Genomic DNA, 20912 nt, shown 5'->3' on the forward strand with positions numbered 1-20912 from the left:
GCCAAACGTGTCTTTTATACCTAAGTGCATTTTTCATCTTTTTGGTCTGACAATACATCATTTGGACCTCCTCCTCTCTGGCAAAAATGAGGCAATTCTGATTGCAGGACATTTTAATAAGGAGATAAGTTAGCTGTTCTGAGCTCTTCTCTATTGTTAGGAGGCAGCGTTAATATTTAGTTCAATCTGCAGCTAGAAAAAGGGAGTTGACTTTCAGATGTGGCTGATCATGCCCTTCTCTGCCACCTAAGGAATGCAGTTCCTCTAAGAGAGGCAGATGCCTTTAGTAATCTTGGTTAGAAAACTATAATCCATTTCAAGCAGGCTTTACTGACTTGGTGTCCCTATTTTTATACCAGGTTATCCCAAACTTTGATTAGGAGTGTAAAGGACATAAGAATTATCACCCTGGGTAAGGGATTTTGCTCAATTTGGCTTCTGTTTATTAATAAACAAAAGCAAAAGTCCTTGTCTAGGCAGATGCCTGGGGACTGGGAGTAATTACAGTTCTCAGTCAGTTTGGACTTGTAGAGATCTCTTTTGAACCAGGCTAAAAGATGGAGATTTTCCAGAAAGGGCATATCATACAGTAATACTAAATATCAAATGATGGTGCATAATATTATTTCCTCAATCTCTTTCTTCCCTAATTCTTGCCTTGTTTTCCATTCTTTCCTCAACTTTTCTTACTTGACTTTCAAAATCATTTTAGCCCTTTTTTAAAAAAACTCTAGTTTCACCTCTTTTGGGAATCCTTGTTGATCTTGTATCCAAACTGCATTTATCTTTGAGACTTTGCTGGTAAATGTTTTTAAATCATTCTTTTCTGTGTTTGTGTTTTGAGATTTCCTGTTTCCAAAATAGCTCTTTGTGGTCTGGTACTGCTAGATTCTATACACTCTTCCATAGTGAACTTCTGTCCTCTCACATCCTCTTACTGCTTCACAGCTCATCTTGGAGGCCTGTAAGCTTTTAATGCTTCCAAAATGAGGAGGGGAAGGTTCAGGGGTGGTACTTTTCATTGTCCCCCTGGTCTGAACTCTACAAGTCCTGACCGCTATCATCTTGTTTCTGGTTGGGAATTTTAGCAAACTGCTTTTTCACTCAGGCTCAATTGGCCCTCTGAGAGATTCTTCAGGTTCAAAGCAACTGATTTTCTGACTCACTTTTGGTCTAGGATAGTGAGTTCTCTAAATTCAGAACCACAGAGTTACAATATACTTCTCGGAACTTATTCCTTGCTCAGGACATAGCTATGCAAATGTTCATAACAATTCCTCTCCACCTTGGATCTGTAACCTGGAACTGGGTGGTGAGTGACAGAGTTGCAAGTTGGTACCTATTTCTGCACCCCATGCTTACTCAGAAATTCCCTGGGATCTTGTTCTGGTGTCCTGTTGGCCTTCCCTCAGTCCCTGGGTGATGGATGGACTCTGAGAAATCCCATTTCTAGTGTCTGTAGACCTCTCTGCCTCCCCAAGCTGAACTAGTCTGAAAAAAAAATTGACTGTGACTATTTGCCTTTCCCAATCAGAATTCAGTCTAATACATTCTCAAGAACTTTGTTGAGAAGAAGAACTAGATTCTAATGCTTCCTCTCACTCTACCATCTTGATTTTGCCCTGTAAGTTCAATTAGTAGGTTTCCTGACTGCATCCTTGGCAGGATAATCAAGATGACATGTACTCATCCTGTTCCCAAAAGATCCTGATTTCTTCTTCTAGGCCTTTATATTTTTAAAGCTTTTCATTATAAATAGCTTAGAAATTATGAAAATTTGGTATGGCAGACCTATTAAAAATGCTGCTCTTAGGTTTTTATGGATCAATGTTCTATCTGGGAAATGGGGGAAGGGGGGAGACAACATATCAATCTGTGATAATGGCACAGTTCCAGTCCAGTTTATTGGTTGCATTCTGTTTAGTGACTGAATTAGAGCTATTTGGGGGTTTATATTTATAGTACAAGGCTTTGTCATCTGTCTGTGAAAGATATTGAGCTTTTGTTTTATAATTCTAGGTACCTGCTCATGCCTTGCAAGGGTTTTGATAGGTGGTAAATTTTTATAGCCTTTGTGATGTGTTGCAGTTTCTATTATTTCCTTGAATCAATTGCATCAATGTGCATTGATCAGTATGTCTGATCAGTATGCTTCTTAGAGATAATCCTTCTGTCATTTCTACTGGCAATGTACTGCTCCTAAATTGCTATCATAAGCTGCTCTATTTCCACAAACAAATCCGCATGACTCAGTCATTCGTTCCACGTTTCTTTGGTGAAATATTGTTGGCTGACTTCATGCAGATGTCGCCCATGGAGGGCCTGTTGATTCTACTCTTGGACCTTAGCCATTTCACAGCCTCCATCTGGAGGTGAGCTACTTGCAGTTACATTGGACAAATCCAATGGGGTGTACCTTTTATCAGCTTTCACTATTGCTTGGTGAAGAAATCACTACTTGATTTCCAAGTGTTTTTGTAGGCTTGGTTTTTTTTAAAAATTTCTTTTTCATGCATTTTGATTGGCTATCAAATCTCTTTTTCCTTTTTTTCAAGGAAGTGTTTATCTTTCTAAGCTGCCTTATAGTGATGGGCCCTGTGTTTTGTTAGCACTATAGAGATTTTTTTGCTAGGATGCTTTTATCATTAGCATTATTAGCATCATCATCATCATCATCCGTATGATAATTTAGTCAGACTCATGACTTCACTGTTGTAAGAATTTGTGAAACAGAATATACAAGTGAATAAATGACTGTTCTTCACTCTTAGAGAGTGATATGGGGCTCTGAAACATTAAATGCCTTGCAAATGTGTATCAGAGACTGTACTTAAACCCAGATCCTGTGGACCACAAAGTCAGTTCCTTATATACTATATCATTTTGTCATCAGTAGTTTATTGTTTTTATATCATCATAATGTAATAATAATAATAATAATAATTCTCATTTTTATAACATGATTTAGTTAGCAGCTGGGTAGCATGGTGGATAGAGTCTTTCCCACAGTCAGGAAGACCTGAATTCAAATCTAGCCTCTCTCACTTGACACTTATTAGCTGTATGACCTTGGGCAAGTCACTTAACCCTGATTGCCTCCCATCCAGGACCATCTCCAGTCTTCCTGATTCATATCTGGCCACTGCACCTAGATGGCTCCAAAAGAGAAAGTGAGGCTGGTGACTTTGCACAGCACCTCCTCATTCAAATCGAATTCATGTGCTTGTCATGGCATCACTGCCCTGATGTCATGGTCTTCTTTGAGAATAAAGGACAAACATCATCATTATCACCCAGGAGACAGGTAGGTGGTTCAGGGAATAGAGTGCTGGACTTGGAGACAGGAAGATCTGAGTTCAAATCCATTCTCAGATATTTACTAGCTATGCGGGCAAGTCACTTAACCTCTACTTGCCTTAATCCACTGGAGATGGAAATGGGGTCATAAAAGGTTGGCATACCTGGACAGCAACTACACATCAAACCAATAAGAGCCAGTGATGGGAAGGGAAAGGTGGAAAAAGGACCAAAGTCCCTAGGATCAGAACTTTAGAACTAGAAAGTACCTTAGACAATATCAAGATATAGGATTTGCCAGAGCTAGAAGGTTTTGTTTTTTAGGACATACAATGTCAGGGACTAAAAAGTACCTTAGACTATAGAATGTCTAAACTGAAAAGGAACTTAGAACGCAAAATGGTAGAGCTAGAAGAAACTGTAGTCATAGAAAGTTAAGAGCTGGAAGGGTCTTTACTTAAAACAAGATAGCAGAACTTTAGGGTTGCAAAGGACCTTAGAACCACTTCATTTTACAGAAATTCTGGGAACATGAAGCAGAAGTGAGGTAGAGAGAAGACATCTAAAATAAACCAAATTTCTAAGCATTTCTTACATCTCTGTGAGGTGGGAAATGCCAGCATGATCATCAGTATTTTACAAATGAGGAACTTGAGACTCAAAGAGGAGGACTATCTGGCCAGGGGTCACATCTCTAGGAAGGAGCCCATGAATCTGGGATATAAACTCTGGTCTTCTCCAAGTCAAACACACTTTTTTTCTTATAACATGTTGGTCCTGATAACACACATTCCTTACTATTGGAGTCCCCATTGAAGATGAAATCTATATACAGTTTTTATCTATCAATTTTTATTTATCATTCATTATTTATCATTCATAATAATAATAATAATAATGATGATGACTTAAATACACCAACTTGTTTGATCCTCAAACTTGTGCAATAGGTGTCATTATTATTCTTATTTGACAAGGGAAGAAACAGAGACCCTGATAAGTTAAGTGACTGGCCCAGGGTCATAGAAGCAGTATGTATCAAAGGTAAAATTAGAACTCAGAATTTTCTGTCTTTAAATCCAATGTTCCATCCACCATGTCATGCTGTCAGCCCCATTATCTTGACCTAGTTTGGTTGAGCTGATGTACTACATCAGAGGCAAATAAACTTTGTAGACCAGCTGGGACAGTCTGTCACCTGGAACCAGATAATAGAAGTTGAGGTCTGTCTGGGGAAGTGGGTCGAGGTGAATCATACCTGAGCAGGAGGTGAGGATGTAGACCAGAGCAGCAATACAGCTACTACTAATGAAGGCCAGCAGCATGTCATTGTTGAAGGTCCTTCGTACCTCATAATCAAAAAGATCTGTGCCCCCATAAAGGACTTGGACTTTGCTGTAGGGAAAAAAGAAGGTATTGAGGAAGCAGCACCTGGAACTGGTCATCATTTACATGAAAGAGATCACCTAATTATCCTGAATTAAAGAGAACCAGGGAACCACTCTCCTTCTCACTAGCCATAAACATCCCATACCTTCATCTTCCCTCTCCTCCAATCTCCCCCACCCCATCCCCTTTCCTTTCCTGATCTGAAATTATAATCAAATTAATACTGTCATTGCTCCTGGAAAGGGTGTGTCAATCTACTCTCCTATGATTCCATTCAGCATCTCCATAACTTTAAGACTAAAGAATTCCTCCTTGGTTACCACCCCCTATGCATGTTCTCTCTTCTTTTAAAATGGAATCTCCCTGAGACTGGGAACTGTTTCCACTTTTTTACTTGTGTCTTCAGAGCTTAGGATAGTGTTTGACACATAGTAAGAGTTTAATAAAAAGCTTTTCCTTCCTTCCTTCCTCCTCTCCCTCCTTCCTTCCTTTTTCCATCTTTTCCTCCTTCCTTTCACCCTTCCTTTATTCCTTCTCTCCCTTTCTCCCTCCCTCCCCCCCCTTCACTCCTTCCTTTCATTTGTAGGGTGAGCCCTTGCAACCGATTTAGGTTGGGTATTCATTTCTGCCCTATATTGATTTATCCATGGCAAATTTTCCCTCCTAAACTGAATTCCCCTTGTTGGGACATTTTCCTCTGATTCTCACACTGCTAGCTAAGCTTAAACCACCATTAACCACAACAACAAATGCAGTGCATTTGAAAAGACAAATAGTACACTTGGTGGATTTGTCTAGGCTGTTCCCCATAGCTGGAATGGACTCTCTCCTTCCACATTTTTCTTAACAGGCTTTAGAGCTACAGATACCTTAAAGATCAGTGCCCCAAATGTGAGTTAAGGGAATTGGCTAGATCATAAGAACCTAAGTCTAGAACTGGAAAGGACCTCAATAGTCATTGAGTACAACCCCTTGTACTTTAGACAGAGGGCCAGAGATCAAGATGTGCAAGGTCTTCTAGGTAGGTAGGTAGGATTTGAACCCAGGTCCTGTGACTTCAAATTCACTGAGCCTCAGGGCCCATCCCTTTCAGCCTAGCTCAGGGGCTGCCTCCTCCAGGAAGTCTTCTCTGATGACCCTCCTGGAAGCCATTTCTCCTGCCTTGAACTTCTCAGGTCTCTTACTATCACCCTCATTACACAATGCCCCATATTATAGTTAATTGCTATGTCTTGTTTCCCCATACAACAGTGTATTCTCATTGAGGGCAGGGAACTTGACATGTTTTTATATCTCCATAAGATATAGTAAAATACAGTACAAACCTTGTATATAATTGGTGCTTAATCAGTATTTGGTGAATGAATAAAACTCTGAATCAGGCCACTGATCCCCTTAATTAACAGGAAATGAAGAATTGGCTACAATTTTCTAGCAGTTAGAAGAGTGAGGTAAAGAGCTATTTCAAATATAGGGGGTGGGAACACCTCAGAAAAACTTAGATAAGCACTCTCCCTGAGACCAATAGGCCTAGTGTCTCCATGTCTAGGGCAATGGCAGGTGGGGATAGTTCATTCCTTTTGGATCTTTTGAGGAGGGGGTGGAAAATCAGAGAATCCTGGCTGCTTTGTCCCAGGGTAGAGTTATCATCCTGGTGATGGGAATCATAGGGTCCTTCACTCATTTTTCCTTTCTTTTTTTTTTCTTTGTGCAAGACAATGGAATTAAGGTCATATAACTAAGTAAATTTTAAATGTCTGAGGCTGGATTTGAACTCAAGTCCTCCTAATTTCAGGACTAGGATTCTATCCACTGAGCCACCTAGCTGCCTCTTCATTCACTCACTCACTGAACCAATCAGCAAGCATTTATTAAGGTCTACAATGGGCAAACCCTTATTCAGGGATACATAAGAAAAAACAAAACAAAAATAAAATAATCCCTGCCCTCCATGAGGCTTATATTCTCCTGGGATTCTGGGTTTGGAGCTATAGATACCTTAAAGATCAGTGTCCCAAATGGAAGGTAAGGGAATGGGCTAGATCATAAGAACCTAAGTCTAGAACAGGAAAGGGCCTCAATAGTCATCGAGTTCAACCCCTTTTACTTTAGATAGAGGTTCAGAGATCAATATGGGCAAGGTCATCTAGGTAGGGTAGGATTTGAACCCAGATCCAAATTCATTGGGTCACATGGCCCATCCCTTCCAGCTTAGTGCATCTAACAGTCCTGGACAGGTAGAAAGTATGTGGGATGGGGTGAGGCCATCATCTTTCTCTCAAGAGTCATTTCTGAGCAATTCCCCCCAAAAAAGTAAAGGGAAAGGAGAGAAAAAGGAGGAGGGAGAAGACCCAGTAAATTATCCTTTCTGCCAAACCCTTGCCTATGGATGGACATTAATGGAGTTCTTGTGTCTGTAAACAATCCAGTAACCTCCGCAGCCAATTCTACCTGGAATCTTAATCATTGCTGGTTTTAAGAGGGAGTGACAGAGACCTGGCCTGAACCCATCCAATGCCTTCATTGTGTGATTTACCAGTCCCAGAGGATATCTTCCTGGATAATTAAAGCACACAACAGTAATCCACCATGCTCATCCATTCATTCATGCTGTCACACTGGCCTTTCTCCCTCTCCTAGGCTGAGGGTGCCTTTCCTAACATTTTCACCCCTGAGGCCCTCTTGTGGTTACCCAGAGAAAGAAGGGAATTCCACCCCAAGAAGGTCAGTGGAGCTTATACCTGGGAGCCTAAACAAAGCATATATGGTAGAATGTGAGTGTGAGCCAATGACCTTTGCTCTGCTGCTTTTATTAGCCAGTCAATAATGTTGTTATATTTGTTCTTCATTCTCGAAAAAGACCATGACATCAGGGAGGTGACACTAAGACAATCAAATGAATTGGATTTGAGTAAGGGAGTATATACTAAGTCACAGCCTCACTTTCTCCTCCGAAATCAGATGGCCTGGATACTGAGGCAATCAGGGTTAAGTAACTTGCCCAGGTCACACTTACAGCTAGTAATTGCCAAATGTCTGAGGCTGGATTTAAACTCAGGTCCTCCTAAGTCCAGGAGTTGGTGCTCTATTCATTGCACCACCTTGCTATTTCCATCAGTTAGTCAATAAACATTTTTAAAGTGCCTATTATGTTTCAGGTAAGTGCAAAGGCACTGGTAAGTCTATCACCCCACTCCATTTACTCTCTCTCTTCAGGGCTGTTAGAAGCACTAAAATAGAAGGAATGACCCATGTGGTCCAATGGAATGACCAATGGATTTGGGATCACAAGATTTGGGTTCAAATGTGACCTGCTACCCAGATCAATTTGCACATCTTGATCTCTTTGGCCCCCAGTCTCCCCATCTGTAAAGTAAATGACCCCAAATAACTCCATTAATGTCCACCATGATGTCTCTTTCAGCTGGTTCTATGATATAGCCCATTTTCTTGTCTCCATAATCTCCTCTTCTTCATCCCACCGTTATCACTTAAACTATTTTCAATACTTCTGCATTTGTCCTGCTATTGGGAGGCAGGAGGGATAGTGTAAAAGACAGTCCTTGCCCTCAAGGAGCTCACAATCTAATGGAGGAAGACAAAAATGGAAGTTGGAAGGAGAATGGGAACATGATGACAAATCCAAAAAAGGATAATTGAATGGAAAATGAAGAGGTGACTGACTTGTTACACCCTTCTTAAAGGGAGGATATGGGAGTTGCTTTCTGCTCTGCACCCTCCAATCAGAAGGGCTTTTCCTCACTACATTCTGAAGTTTTAAAAATCTTTTCACATAAGTCTTAGTTTCTTCATCTATAAGATGGGTATAAGAATATTCTTGCTAGTTCCTACACAGGATTTCTCTGAAGAAGAGACTTTTGCAAACCAAAAAGTAGCATGGAAATGTAAATTATTGGCATTTTTGCTATTTCTTTGTTTTTAATTATAATTATAATTGAAATATTTTGTTTTTAATACCAGTTTCATTTCCAGATGTCCTCCCTCCCCTTTCCAGTTAGCCATCTCTTGTAGCAAAGAATAAAAATGATAGAGGGGGAGGATGAAAGAAATTTTAAAAAAAACTGACCAATACATCAATCAAATTTGATAGTGTATGCAGTGTTCCAGCCCCAGAGTCTCCCAAGTCTACAACGAAGAGAGGGAGTTGCAGTTTTTTCATCTTTCTTTGTTTATAGAATTGTAAGACTGAGAATTGAAGAGCTTTTTAGAGGTCATCTAATCAAACTATTTTTTCCTTGAGATGAGAAAATATGAAGTCCAGAAAATGACTTGCTCAAGGTCATACCAATAGAAAAGAAATTGAAGCTTGAATTCCAATTGTCTTACTCCAAACCCAGCCATCTATTTCCTGTACCATACTCCTTCTCTAGGGCTCCTGACCAGTCCTGAACTGCTTGTCCTTTGTTCCTCTTGGGACCATTATAGTTTTTTTACTATGGTTTACTTTCCAGTGGAAATGTGACCTTCTGACCCTGGATCCCAGAATGTATTTTTCTTTCCAACTTCCAACCAAAGGACTAGGGAAGTCTAGCTTGAAATAAAAGACTTGATGATTGGGGACTTGATGGTTTCATAGATAGATAGATAGATAGATAGATAGATAGATAGATAGATGATAGATAGATAGATAGATAGATAGATATTTGATTTAGCCCCAGATAGAGTTAAGATAAATCTCAGCCCTGGTGTCCCAGTAGCTCCCATCCCACCTTCTCACCTCCTTACCCCCAATCTCTAGGACAGCATTTCTCACCTGGTAGACTGCTTGGCCAACATAGCAACATATGTGACCACAAAGCTTTGAAACTTGGTCCTCTGTTCCTCCCAGCGATCTTCCACAGAATAATAATTGGGAAGAGGGGCTCCAAACAGGATCTCACTTCGGAGGAGGGAACTCTTTAGGTTCTCAGCTGACAGACCCTCATCCACATACCAATAGAATTCTGGATGAGTCATGGCAAGCTCTAGGGAACCTGGAGAGATAGGAAGACATAGAAAGCTAGTACTTGCCCCAGCCCTCTCTTCCTCTGCCTTTGGATTTAACTCAGGACTGCAGTTAGAGTGTTAAGGATACTCACTTGCCTCTGATGCACACTGTGTGACCTTTAGCGAGTCATTTAATCTTTCCGGCCCTGTTTCCTCATTTGTAAAACTGGAGGGTTGGACTACAGAGTTTCTAGGAACCCTCCTGGCTTGGTACCTGTGATTCTAAGATCCCCTTTTTTTTGCCCTGACTGTACCAAGAACAAGCTTAAAATTGACCCCACAGTTCTCTTCATCTTCTCAGTTGCTTAATTTAGAGTTGGAGAGACTTAAGGTACATTAGAGTTGTAGAGATGGGAAGAGACTTGTCCAAGGATTCTCTCTTGTCACTCCTCCCTCATCTCCTCAGACATGCATTCCATCATTAAATTAGAGTAATGGTTTCTCAGAGTCCCAAATTTTCTCTCCTTCCCTCCTTTATTTTTCTCTCTCCCTCAGAGATGAATGGTTTCAGGATGACCATACTTTTAGGATGATAGCACCATCAAAGGCCAGGGAGGTTCCCAAACATCCTGAACTACCCTCCAAGTATTCACAGCACTTAGAATGAAAGGATTCCCTAGAGATCTCTAATCCAATCTTCTCCCTTTTTTATGTTTTATGTTTACTCTGAATGTGGAGTAAAAGCAATTAGGCTCAAATTTTGACTCTTGCCACTTACTCCCTCTGTGACCTTGGACAAATCACTTCATCTAACTTGAACACTGTGTGACTCTGTGACTCTGGACAAGTCACCTAATTTCTTGTGCCTCAGGAAATTCTAAGATTGTAAATTGCAGAAAGATGTGTAGGGATGTGTTTGGCCACCAGACTCTCCAGAATTGGTGAAGTGTCTTGCCCTGAGGGAAATCCCTAGATCCATTTAACAACAACAACAATCAATCCCATAACTTGTTTCTTAGGATAAGAGCCTGGAACTTCAGATCCTTCCACATTTAAAGCCCAACTGCATCCAGTCCCCTTCTTAGTTCTTCCTCCATCTCTACTCCTTTCCCTATGACTTAGCTTCCATGGTGCTTCACCATCTTCAGTGCTTGCCCCAGCTTCCTCCCAACCTCTGACTCTGTCCCTTCCTGGTTCCCACTCCTTAAAAGGTTCCTTACCCCGAATGTCAGCTAGGTCTTGGCCCATCCCATCATAGTAGATCTTGCCCCCCCTCTCTGTGGGGAAGAAGTAGGTCATCAGAGAGCTGGGGGGGGAACAGTAAGAGTAGGAACCCAAAGGTAGATCCTTGAGAACCTCATGAGGCTTCCAGCAAAACTCCCGAAAGCCTGGATGGTCCATGATCTTTCTTTCAATCTCATGGATGGTGACCAGCCTTTCTGTGGTAAAGATGTTCCTCTCTGTATCACCCCGGGCCAGAAAGATGAGCTCAATGCGCCAGTGAGCATGGGTCTGGGTATTGGCACTCACATAAGCCCTAGAGTAGTCCCAATGAGAGGTGCCCCTCCGGAGTCTCCCACTCTGATTAGACAGGGACACCCCAAGGGGTGGAGGATCAGAATGCTGACTTTGATCAGGCCCAAATCTCATAGCAACTGGAGTATCACATTGGAAGCATCCACTCTGATTGGTGGCAACTTCCTTCTGGGGATGTGTCTTCTGATTGACCACCAGGCTGTCCTGCCAGACTTGGTGTCTGGTGGGATGATTGGATGCAGGGATGGCCCTCCGGAGGCGGGCAGCAGGTTGGGAGCTGTTTCCAAGATGTAGTTGTTGCAGCTGCTCTGAGATGAGACGTTGCAGGGTCTCAGAAGTGAAGTCGGCCAAGTCACGCCGATTGCGTCCCCAGGAACCAAACTGGGATTTGAGGGCTAGGGCTAGGGCATCAAAGCGTTGGGATGCCTCATGATTGCGGATCTCAAAGGCATTGTATGAGATATCAATGTCCAAGGCTGGGTAATGTAGGAACATGAGGGCTGCTAGCGCTGTTGGGATAGCACAACCAAGAAAGAGGACAAGCCCCGCACAGTACGGATTGGTGAAGGCCCAACCTAGGGTGTTCCAGAATCCAGAGGCCGGTGGCAAGATGTGTGGGACCCCAGAGCTCCAACAACATTGCCTCCTCATTCCAGGGCCTGGCTCTTGTTTCTGAGATCCCACTGGGGTCTCTTCTTCTGTTCCTTCTTCTTCCTCATCTAGCCAAGCCTCCTGCAGCAGTGGGTCATCCTCTACATCCATGGTCTGTGCAAAAAAAGAGAAGAGGTCGGCAGGGCTCAAGAATTGAGGGAAGGTCTGGAATTGAGGTCAGAGGATGACCACCAAATCTTCTGGCATCTTCCCTGGACAATGGGCATTGCCCTTCCAACCCCTAAGAAAAGAACAATAAGAATACATTTACTATCTGTGTAATTCTGGGCAAATCAAAATCTCTCTGGATCCCACTTTCCTCATCTGCAAAATGAAGCGCTTGGACCTGACTATCTGTAGGATCCCTTCGATGTTTAAATCCATGACTCTAGGATTCTCAGATCCCCATTCCTTAAACTTTTTTTTTGTCCAAAGCCTTTGCTAGTTCTGAATTAATATGATATAGTAAAAGGAGTCAAAAATGAATTTGAGGGGCGGCTAAGTGGTGCAGTGGATAGAGCACCAGCCCTGGAGTCAGGAGTACCTGAGTTCAAATCTGGCCTCAGATACTTAATAATTACCTAGCTGTATGGCCTTGGGCAAGTCACTTAACCCCATTGCCTTGCAAAAACCTAAAAAAAAAATTAATTTGAAATCAAAATATCTCAGTTTGAATCTCCAGCTTGCTGTGAATCTGGGGTGTCTAGTCTAAACCATAACCAGACAAGAATCTCCATTGTAGTCTACCTCATGAGAGGTTTTCAGACTTTGCCTGAAGCCTTTCCAGGAGGAAGAAAGAAGACTCTTCTGTATCTGAACAGTTTGTTCTACTTCCATATGATGTTAGTCAATTGTGACCCTATTTGGGGGTTTTCTTTGTAGAGATACTGGAGTGGTTTGCTATTTCCTTCTCCACTTCATTTTACAGATGAATAAATTAAGGCAAATAGAGTTAAGTGACTGGCCCAGGTTCAAACAACAATCTAAAGTCAGATTAGAACTCAGGAAATGAGTCTTCCTGACTCCAGGCCCAGCCCTCTCTGTTCTATGGTGCCACCTAGCGACCCCATCACTCTACTTCTACAATGGTCTAATTACTTAGGACATTTTTGTTGCTCTTTTAGCAACTTCTCCGAGTTCTTGGTTCAGCCCTCTGGGGTCAAGCAAAGAAGTTCTAATCCTTCCATACAAAATAGCCCTAAAGACAGTCAGCATGACTCCCTAAGTCTTCTTCTCAAAGCTAAACACCCCCAATCCTCATGGAATGACTGCAATGCCCTTCATTGAAGCCCTGGTTGATCCTCTCTGGCTACTTCTCAAGACTGAACACACAACTCTGGATACAGTTGAGGGCAGGCTTCAGTGTTGGAGCCAGCTCCAGGATCTCTTGAGAGCCCTTAACATCTTAGAAATCAGCAAATACCACAAATCAGAGTTTAGTTTATTGCTGGGTTGATTGTTCAGGTTTAGGAAAGTGATGAAGAAAATAATGATAATGCAGATGAAACTTAAAAATGAGTAATGTATACATTGGATTTTTTGAATGCAGATTGTTAAGCATTTCCAGCACACTATAGGGTCTCTTCATTCCTAGAAGTTAGCCATCTCTCAATTCAGCCCATGGTCACGTGATATATCTTGATCACTATATCTCACTTTTCACTCCTTCTGAGCTTGGATCCCAACAAGACCCCCAGATCTTTCTCAGGCAAACTGTTAGACCTTGGTTCTTTTATGTCTGACTTCTTGAGCCTAAGGATAAGATATTTTTTAAATCCCTATTCCATTTCATCTTGTTAGTCAAATATTCATTCCTATCAAGATTGCCTTGGACCCTGACCATCATCCAGCAGTCAGTTCTCTATTCCTCCTAGCACACCATCTATGTCTCTAATAGAGACCAAGGGGCTTACATTAGATGGCTCTCTGATGCCTCTTCTCCTTGCAGGTTCTATGATTGCCTTTGATCCCCAGCAACTCTATGAGTTCCCCTAAGAGTTAAGTAGAAAAAGAGGGAGGCAACAAGGAGGGCATGACTAAGCAGGCCTCCCAGGGTGAGAAAGGAGAGGAGAACAAAAAGGACAAGCAGTGGATCCCCATAATTTGCCAGGGCTAATCCAGAGTCCACCCAGGGACCACTGGGCAACCAGGGCCCTGCTCTCCCCCACCCAGCCTGCCCTCCTTTTGGATGAAAATGAGCCATTATCGAGTTAGAGAGTGAGGCAGGGAGATGAGGAAGCTAATTACACCCGACCTGACTAATTAATGCTGACTTTCCGATTAAAATTCTCCAGTGTGCTTCATTTCAATTAGATGTTCCCTTTCTAGGGAAAGGAGGCAGCTGATGAGGAGCGGGAGGAGAGAGTAAGAGAAAAGAAGAAAGGGCTTAAGAAGGAAAGAGAAAGATTAGGGACTTAAGTGGGGGTAGAGAGTAAAAGCAAGAATGTGAGAAAGGGAAAGAGGATTGGCATGAAGAAGAGAAAGATTAAAAGCAGGATGGAGAATAAGAAAGAACACAAATGGGGACAGTGGAAGAGAGTCCAAGACAAAAAGAGGGAGAGAGGGTACATGAGAGGTTAAAGAGAATTTTGGAGAAGAGAGGTGAGAAAGAAAGAGAGATTTCAAGACACTGAGAAGGGGGGTGGAAGAAGACACAGAAAAAGGGGAGAGAAAGAGAGAGAGCAGAGAGGAGAGACAGAAGAGAAAGAGATAAAAGACAGAGAGAAGAGAAACAGAAAGAGACAAGGGGAGAAGAGACAGAGAGAAACAGAGAGAGATTAGGTTGAGGTGGGAGAATGAAAAGACTGAGAGGAGCTGAAAGGAAAGGGGGGGACCAACAAGTGGACAAAAGACATGAAAAAAGAGAGAGAGGACTGGTAGAAGGGAAAAGATTTCTGTGATATGTAATATTCCTATGGACAAAATCGTCAGTCTTCATATTTTTTAAAATCTCTAGGCAAGGGTTTCAGGGGAAGGCTAACTGTTGTGAAACCCCATTTATATTCTTTTTTTTTTTAGGTTTTTGCAAGGCAAATAGGATTAAGTGGCTTGCCCAAGGCCACACAGCTAGACAATTCTTAAGTGTCTGAGGTTGGATTTGAAACTCAGGTACTCCTGATTCCAGGGCCTGTGCTCTATCCACTGCACCACCTAGCCACCCCTACCATTTATATTCTAAAAAGCTGCCTCTTTCAAAGCAATCCCTTGCTCTCCTTGTTAGGGAAATGGAAGGTCTCAGTAAGGAGGGTGGAGGGTGAAATGTGTTGGCTACAGGGCAAATGCAGCCCAGAACACAGTGGTTATACCCAAGTTAGGAGGGAGGAGAGGGGGATAGGAGAAGGATGCCACAGCATCCTCCACAGGATCCAGCAGGAGTTCATACCCCTTTGGTCTCTCTTGCTTCACTAGATGACAATAGAGATTCTCTATCCCAGTTCTCTCCTCACGCATCTACCTAGGACCACTGTAGCACCATGGACCTTGGTGTCAGTGTGTGCAATAAAACTCATAACTGTATAAACTTTTATGGTCAAAACTAATCAATCAGCAAACCTTTATTAGGGCATCTACTGTGTCCCTCCCCTCCACTTAAGTTATAAAGACAGAAGTGATTCAGCCACTGCCTTCCTCAAGAAGCTTATAAGCTACTGAGAGAAAAATACACTTATTTATAAAGAGAAAATTGATAACAAAGTAATTTGGAAGGACCACAAGCCTCTCAGTCTCAGTTTCTTCATCTATAAAATGGAGATAACAATAGCATCTCTTCCATAGACTTTGAAAAACTTAAAATATTTCATAAATGCTATTATTATCATTTCAATTAGATATTCTTTGAGGCAAGGAGGAGGGCTGTTGAAAAGGAGAGGTGTAAGCCCAAATGACAACAAAAATGTGCATATACCCTTTGATCCAGCAATACCACTACCAAGTCTATACTCTGAAGAGATGATGAAAAAGGGTAAACATATCACTTGTACAAAAATATTCATAGAAGCTTTGTTTGTGGTGGCAAAGAATTGGAAATCAAGTAAATGTCCTTCATTTGGGGAATAGCTTAGCAAACTGTGGTATATGTATGCCATGGAACACTATTGTTCTATTAGAGACCAGGAGGGATGGGAATTCAGGGAAGCCTGGAAGGATTTGCGTGAACTGATGCTGAGCGAGATGAGCAGAACCAGCAAAACACTGTACACCCTAACAGCAACATGGGGGTGATGATCAACCTTGATGGACTCACTCAGTCCATCAGTGCAACCATCAGGAACAATTTGGGGCTGTCTGCAACGGAGAATACCATCTGTATCCAGGGAAAGAACTGTGGCGTTTGAACAAAGTTCAAGGACTAGTCCCTTTAATTTAGAAAAAAAACAGATATCTTATTGTCTGATCTTGCTATCTCTTATACTTTATGTTTCTTCCTTAAGGATATGATTTCTCTCTCATCACACTCAATTTGGATCAATGTACAACATGGAAACAAAGTAAAGACTGACAGATTGCTTTCTGTGGGGGGGGCGGGGAGGGAAGTAAGATGGGGGGAAATTGTAGAACTCAAATAATATCTTTAATAAAAGAAAAAAATTTAAAAAACAGAAAAGGAGAGGTGGGAAGAGGGGTTGGGTTTGTGGAATTTAAATTGGAAGATACTTTAGAAGTCATCTGGTCCAGTCATCTATTTTTTTAAAATAGATTTTTGAAAAATTTTGAAGTAACCAAGGTTCAGATGATGAAGTGGTTGTCCCAAGGGATCCAAACCAGATCCTTTAATGCAACACTAACATTCATTTCAGTTCATTAAGGACCCAGAGGTGAGGTATTAGGCAAAAGCCCAGTTCTTTCATCTCCTGGTTCTGGGCTTAGGAAGAACTTGGTCAAATGAGTTGGACTGAAGTAAGTAAGAAAATGTTCTGGAAACTCCATATTGGCAGTGCAGGGTTATTAGGATCCTGGAGTAGATACAGTAACAGAATGAAGGCAGGGGAATGGATTCCATAGTTTCTACGGACACATCCCTTTCCCTTCCCATTACTCCCCATTTTCCCCTAAGGTCCCCTGAACACTGATTCCAACATTTTGGTCCTTAGTCCCCCCATTCAAACAACAGGGTGCTATCTATCTACCTTGCTCTGCCATGGCCTCATTGAACCTGAGGCAGGTACTTATTTTAGCAATCCCCTCTCTTTCCTACAACATTGGACTCAGAAGAAAGTCAGTAGAAGTTCATAGAAAACTAGTTTTGAAACTCACCTCAAATGTTTGCTACCTGTGTGAGCAATGACAGGTCAATTCTAGGTACTTCAGGTTCCTCTTATGAAATGAGGATAATAATGTTTATAAGAGAGGCCTTAATACTATTGGCTTATGTACTGAGTTATTATAAGGATCAAATAAGACTTGTATTTTGGAAATCAAAGTACTATGCAAATGCCATCAATTATTATTACTATAATGTTCTGTCCTATAGCCTCTTACTATTATATTTGTACTATTACATTTGTTGAATTCTGATGGTTAAGGTTTGCAAAGGTATTTCATTTGCTCTTCACTATAACCCTGGAAGATAATCTTTGTCCATCATCTCCCTATCTTACAGAAGTGGAAAGAGACATTAAGTGACTTGCCCAAGGTCATACCAATAGTAAGTTTCTAAGACAGGATTTTGAACTCAGATTTTTCTGGCTCCAAGTCAGCCAGTGCTCTTGTCACTATGCTATCTAGTTGCAATTATAATAATCAGCAATTCTATAATACTATTTAGAGCTCTGAAGCACTGAATATACACTTTCACACTGAGCTTCATAATAACCCTATGAGACAATTACTAGATTAGTAGAGATATGATTTTTCTTTTACAGTTGAGGAAACTGAGGTTGAGAGAAGTTACCCAATAGAAGAAAGACTCCAAACCTAGGATTCTAGACACTATACTGCCTCATAAAATAATAAAAAGCAAATTATAACTCATATTTATTCATGCTTGAATTTTCCAAAGCACTATTTTTAACAACCTTATGATAATGCAGGTTCCATTATCAACATTTCCCAGATGAAGAAACTGAGACTGAGAGGAGGAAAGCGACTTGCTCCTAGTCACCTGCTAAAGCTGAGATTAGAATCTGTACGGTTTTTTTTACTCTAAGTCCAGGATTCATCCTATTATTCTAGGCTTCCTATTAGTCCTATCCATATTCAGTCCTCTATGGGAGACCAGTGGGGACCCTGAGGGTTGGGTGGAGGTATCAGGAAACCCAGGTAAAGGAAAGAACAGGAGAGCCCCACATCCTAAAGGCAGAGCCCTGGGCTCAGACAGTCCTGTTTATGTTTGGACTTCCTAGCCCAGCAGGCAAGACATACCACAGAGAGGCTGGTTTGTTTTTCTTGCTCTTAAAATGACAAGAATTGATTAGCGTAATGCAGCAACAGAGGGACCAAAAAGGACTAAGTGATGCCTGCTGCTTCATGTTTGAACATTGAGAGTGAAGGGTGATTGGGGATTATTTGATTGGAAGGGTAGGTTTAGGAAGCAGAGGAGATACCTTTGGGAGCTGGAGAAAAAAACAGCTCTCCCTTAGGCTCTGCTCTTATCAACCCAGTCTTTCCCTCTCCTCAGCCCCTTTGAGGCACAAAGCACTGACCTGGGTTTAAATTTAGCCCCAGTTCTCTATGGCTATGTAATTCTAAGCAAAGGGCTCAGTTTCTTCACCTGTAAAATTAGTATATAAGTATTGGCCCCATGTATCAAAGACTTGTTTTGAGGAAAGGATTTCAGAAACCTTCAAGCACAAGAGACAATTATTGGTTAATGAAAAGAATTCTGGATTTTGCATCAGGAAATCTCTCATTCCTAGGAGAGTGAATCCTATATTTATAGGGAAGGTGTTTTATTGTTTCTTTTCTTGCTCGGTCATTTCAATAAAGGCTTTTGCTTTGAGCTAATTTTGTCTTCTAATTGACTACTGAAAGGTAAACACATTGGTGAAGTTTATGAGCTATTGTTATAAGGGGATCAGAACTTCAGAACCTAGGGTAGCCTTTTTCCTGGGGTCCCACCCTGTGACACCCTGGATACCATGCTGTGTGATATTTTGGTTTGTTGCAAGATAGCTTGCAAACCGATCTTCCCCTGCAAAATGAGAGAGATGATATGTTGGGGAATGGCTTCATAAACTGTGATATATGTGGACAATGTAACACTACATATAAAGAACTCAAAGAAATGCAAGGCAATCTGGATGGATTGATGAAGGGTTAAAAAAATAGTAGAACCAGTAAAAGGAGATATAAATGGCTCCATCAATAAACTGAGGTGGATAGGTGGTGCAGTGGATGATTAAACTCAAAATCAGGCAGTTCTGAGTTCAGTTGGGACTTCAGACACTACTAAGTGACCTTGAGAAAGTCATTTAACCATTGTTTACCTTAGTTTCTTCATCTGCAAAATGAGGGTAATAATAATAATAATAATAAACATTTTTCTTCCAGGATTGTCATGAGCATCAAATGAGACAATATTTGTAAAGTGTTATTATCATTAATATGAATAGATCATTAAAAGAATTGAGTCACCGAATACCAACAATAGTCCCAGAGAATGGAAAAAGGTATATATATATATATATATATATATATATATATATATATATATATACATATATATATGTATATATGTGTGTATATATGTATGTATGTATATATGTATATCAAACAGATAGGGTGATATAATAGAATACTAAATACATACCCAGGATGACCTTGGTTCATCTTAGACATTTACTAGCTGTGTGACACTTAGAAACCTCTCTGTACCTCAATTTACTCATCTGTAAAATGAAAAGCTTAAATTCAGAGGCCTTTCAGGTCCCTTCCATCTCTAAATCTATAATTTTATAATCTAGCTAAATGTGCTTATGCTTAACTTCCTTTGTTATAAGAGAGTAAGTAATTTCTAGAAATGATTTGTATAGAAACAAAAATATATCACTAAAACTTATTTTTAAAGTGATTTTTTAAAGTGAGTGGGCTGGAATAAATCTATCTAACTGAAGATCTCAAAGATCCCAGCTGCCTCTTTCTCTGCCTCTTTCAAATATTCTTCCCTGGGTCCTGAAGTGATCTGGTGGGAGGTATTGGGGGTTAGAGGAGTTGACCTTTGGAGGTCTCTCCAGATTCAGTGATTCCTTTCCCTACAGAAAATGAGCAGATGGATTCCAGGTTGGGGAGCACAGGGATTTTTTATTCAGACAGCTGGCTAGGTAGGAAGTCTCTCAGCCCCTAAAAAGCCTAGGTCTTGTGTTTATAGCCATTCTCTTGTTCATAGGACTTCACAACAACTCTCCACTCTCACCGCTTCCAGCTGGCCCTGTTTACAAGTTTCTACCTTTCTAAAAGGAAAAAAAAAATCACTGAATTCCTTCTCATCTACCCCCACCTTCCTTGGACAGACTATTAAAATGTAATCAACAAAATCACATTAGGCATGCAGATTCTACTTAAAATACATATCTATACACATACACACACACACACACACACACACACACACATAAGTAATTTAAGAGTAATTAAGAGCTAATCACCAGCATCTCAGAAGGAAAAACTGCTGTCTGCTGGTTTGGCGTTGGTCCTGGGGAAATGTATTTTATGGAATCATAGAATCTCTGAGCTGGATGCTACCTCAGAAGCCATTTAATCAACACAGATCTAACCAGGAATCCCTTTTACAACATCCTTGACAGCTACTTATCTGACCACTTCTTCAAGACATCTAATGTTGGAGAACTCACTACCTTACCTTAAGTAAACTTTTTTCCCACTGGTTGAGAAGTCCCAGCATATATGAATTTAGGTTGTTTTTGTACTGAAAGAGCTTCTTCCAGGCCAGGGACTTCGGCAGGCAGGGGACCTTGTATTGCTTTCAAATTTCTAGGAAGTGTTTCTATACCTTTTTTGGTGAATTTTCTCTGTGATGCTAGTGGACTAAAGCCCCCAAAAGGCTTCTTCCTTTGGGAGGACACTGGATTTAGACTGGGAAGATCTGGGTTTGAATTCTAGCCTTGCAACCTCTGTGACTGAACAAATTTAATTTC

General features: G+C 41.1%; 1 protein-coding gene across 1 annotated transcript in view; it reads right to left on the reverse strand.

Moving 5' to 3' along the window:
* Positions 1 to 12036, reverse strand: part of DISP3 (dispatched RND transporter family member 3) — a 43736-nt gene extending 31700 nt beyond the window's left edge. Inside the window, exons 1-3 of the mRNA XM_074192191.1 lie at positions 10854 to 12036; positions 9461 to 9680; positions 4556 to 4692 (exon numbers count right to left, since the gene is read on the reverse strand). Of these exons, the coding sequence (XP_074048292.1) occupies positions 4556 to 4692; positions 9461 to 9680; positions 10854 to 11931 (1435 nt within the window). The 5' untranslated portion in view covers positions 11932 to 12036. The remainder of the gene's footprint in view (positions 1 to 4555; positions 4693 to 9460; positions 9681 to 10853) is intronic.
* Between the last annotated feature and the right edge of the window lie 8876 nt (positions 12037 to 20912).

Source organism: Macrotis lagotis, chromosome 1 (assembly GCF_037893015.1).
Source record: "Macrotis lagotis isolate mMagLag1 chromosome 1, bilby.v1.9.chrom.fasta, whole genome shotgun sequence".
Taxonomy (NCBI): Eukaryota; Metazoa; Chordata; class Mammalia; order Peramelemorphia; family Peramelidae; genus Macrotis; species Macrotis lagotis.